The following is a 3,161-nucleotide window of genomic DNA, read 5'->3' as shown; positions in this document are numbered from 1 at the left end:
TGTCTGTCTTTGTTAATAATAATATGATAAATGTTGTTTTGTACATTTAAAAGAAGAAAATTTAAGTTATAATTTGGTATTATGATTAAGTTGGATACACGAGACCATGCAATATGTTAGGATGTATAGAAGCTTAATCAGGGGTATACATTTTCCATATTTCTCCGTACTTTTACTAGCTGTACAAATTGAGAAAAGAAATAGAGAGGGGGGAGAAGGGGCGATATCAATGAACTAGGTTGAAAAATATACACCCCTGATTAAAATTCGTTAGATTGGTTTATATGTAGAAACATTATTTGATAACAGTGACTTTTGGAACTTAAGTAAATATGGTAGGTATCTTAGTCTTTTAACTGACATATCTAAATAAAAGAAGCGAATTAGATTGTTACGGAGCATAGTATTTTGAAATTTAGTTCTTTCACTACATTCAATTTCGTGACCAATAAATTTTGTTGGGCTTTATCCCTTCTGGATGCCCCCACCCCTTCAAACCTTTACCCAACCTAACTTAAAATAAGCTTCAAGAAAACGTTTTTACTAGAAAAAATCTTTCCAGTCGGTAATGAATCAATGGAAATCTTGCAAAATAAAAAAATTTGTAACCAATCAGCATAAATTATTTTTTATATCAGAGAAAATGTAGTAGGATTCTGACAAACAAAATGTGAATTTTTTCCCATCACCAATTTCCTTCTTTTTGCCCACTTCCTTTTAGTTACAGTACAAAACAAGTTTTGCGCCACAACGATATCCAAATTTTTAGCAATTTCTAATAGAATTAATTTGCTGAAATATATCAACTCCAATCCAAATTTGGCATGATTTCAATTAAAAAATATATGTGTGTGTTTTAATGTTATTTTCAGGATTAAGATGATTTTATTTAGATATTAAGATGTCAGATAGAGATTTAAAAAAAAGTATTGGAAAAAAAGACATTTAATCAATTAAAATCAGTAATAAGGTATAGCCAACAATAAATCCCAAATAATTTTTTGGGGCAGATAAAATGGTCGTCAATTCTATTATGTGTTGCCAACAAATGACAGCTGAAAATCTGATCGTCATTTTGTCATTCTATTTTATGAAGTAGTAAGGTTCTCCGTCAAGATCTGTCTAACCTCTGAGCCAAAGTATTAGAGTTGAAAATCCGTCTAATTTTTAGAACGGATCGGGTTCTTACAAAAATCCGCCCAAAATGAAACAGATTAATCCGTGGATTCCGGATTCTTATTTTTTGACGGATTCCGTATTCTAGCAGTATTTTAAAACTCCTTTTTAAAAAAAAATTGTACTGGGAAGAATCTAAACTTACGTTTTTCATATTATCACAGTAGCTTTTCTTTTTCTAGACCCTGCCTACAGCGGCCAAAATTACTGTTAAATATTAAGATATATATTCGGACCAAAAAAAACTCAAGACGCTAATTTTAGCCTAATAATTAACAATCCGCTATTAAAATTTCGGATTCTTAAAATTGGACGGATTCCTGATTCGGATTGCCAACCCTACAAATTATTAAATCTTTCTGAGAATTGGGAAATGGAATGGGGGTTTTACTGGGAGCTTTACTTAGCCATGACAATTCAGATACTTTTTTAAATAGGCATAAATAGTGAATACATTCATCATTTCTACTTCCACCATTTCATAATTGTGTTAGAGCTTCTTCTTCATTTTATGGCCCTTGGGACCTTTTAAGCAGTTGTCTCCAAAAAAATACTTTGATTTTCAAAATATTTTGTTTAATAGTATAAAAATAATTGTCATTAATTCTATGCAGTACTTATTTATTTGCCGAATAGGGTGTATGTATATCTGTCTGAATAAAAATTTGCATTTCTCTTCCATGTTTTATGATATTTCTATGTGTGACTACAGTAGATCAACCTTTCGCCGTCGTTGGAGGTGATTGGTTCGAATCTTGTTTGGCCTTAAGTGATCAAACTATAGAAGTATACTTACTCGACATGCTTTGTATTTCTCATCCTTGCAAGACTTAAGTGAGAGCATTGTTCACATTTAATTTTATTTCATACGTTAATACATCATTACTTAATGTTTAGAATGTATCTCTTTTGTGTTTAATTTTTGGCTCTCTATAAAGAGAGCGTTATCAGGTACGCGAGAGTAGCAGTTTTGGGTCAACTTCTTAAGCCTTGGTCTTCTCAGACTTCTTGGGGAGGAGTACAGCCTGGATGTTGGGGAGGACACCACCCTGGGCAATGGTGACACCGCTCAACAGCTTGTTCAGCTCCTCGTCGTTACGGATGGCCAGTTGCAGATGTCTGGGGATGATTCTGGTCTTCTTGTTGTCTCTGGCAGCATTACCAGCCAACTCAAGGACCTCAGCAGCCAAGTATTCCATGACAGCGGCCATGTAGACTGGGGCTCCAGCTCCAACACGCTCAGCATAGTTTCCCTTGCGGAGCAGACGGTGGATACGTCCAACTGGGAACTGCAGACCAGCTCTGCTTGAACGGCTCTTTGCCTTTCCTTTCACTTTTCCACCCTTTCCACGGCCAGACATGATGAATAATTTAGTGTTTGGTATGTTAAAATACAAACTGAAATTATTACAATTTAGAGCCGTATTTATACCTATCCTAGATTCTAAGCTAAATTTTTTTTAATATTACCTTCCCTTTACTCTCTAAATATCTTTTCCTCCATTTAGGCCTTCTCTTTATCGGCCTGAATTACCCCTAATCCCGCTTGAGCGTTTCAATACAGTAGCCGTGCGCGCACATATTACCCCCCCCCCCGCTGAGTGGAGGCTACACATAGTTTCCCTCCTACTTAAACTTTCACCTGCCTTTAGCCGGGAAATTTAACAAAGAACAAATATTGATCAAATATATTATTAACGGAATTTTACATTTCTGAACCTATAATTCTTTACTGTATTCATAAATGATAAATTTGCATTATTGTGCTGTGTCGTTCAAGGAATCATCAATTTTAAAGTTTAGCTAATAATGGGAAACACTGTTTTTTCTTTACTCCAGGAATCAAAAACATGCCTAAATTTACAATGAACTCTCTGTTAAACGTTAGAGATATTAAAATATGTCGTTGATTCAAAAGTATATATAAAACAAAGATTAATTTAATTTTACTTTTTAAAATTATTTCTGATTTCTAAACATTATAA

General features: G+C 33.9%; 1 protein-coding gene across 1 annotated transcript; it reads right to left on the bottom strand.

Annotated features, from left to right (window-relative positions):
• Positions 1 to 2,019: 2,019 nt before the first annotated feature.
• Positions 2,020 to 2,968, bottom strand: LOC145311799 (histone H2A-like). The gene has a single exon (XM_080150788.1). It carries the CDS (start codon positions 2,535 to 2,537, stop codon positions 2,160 to 2,162), a length of 378 nt encoding a protein of 125 aa, XP_080006914.1. The 5' UTR covers positions 2,538 to 2,968; the 3' UTR covers positions 2,020 to 2,159.
• Positions 2,969 to 3,161: the final 193 nt, after the last annotated feature.

The sequence above is a fragment of the Acartia tonsa genome, chromosome 2, assembly GCF_053477335.1.
Source record: "Acartia tonsa isolate MP-2025a chromosome 2, ASM5347733v1, whole genome shotgun sequence".
NCBI lineage: Eukaryota > Metazoa > Arthropoda > Copepoda > Calanoida > Acartiidae > Acartia > Acartia tonsa.
Note: the sequence above shows the minus strand (reverse complement) of the source record. Positions and strands in the feature narration are given on the sequence as shown.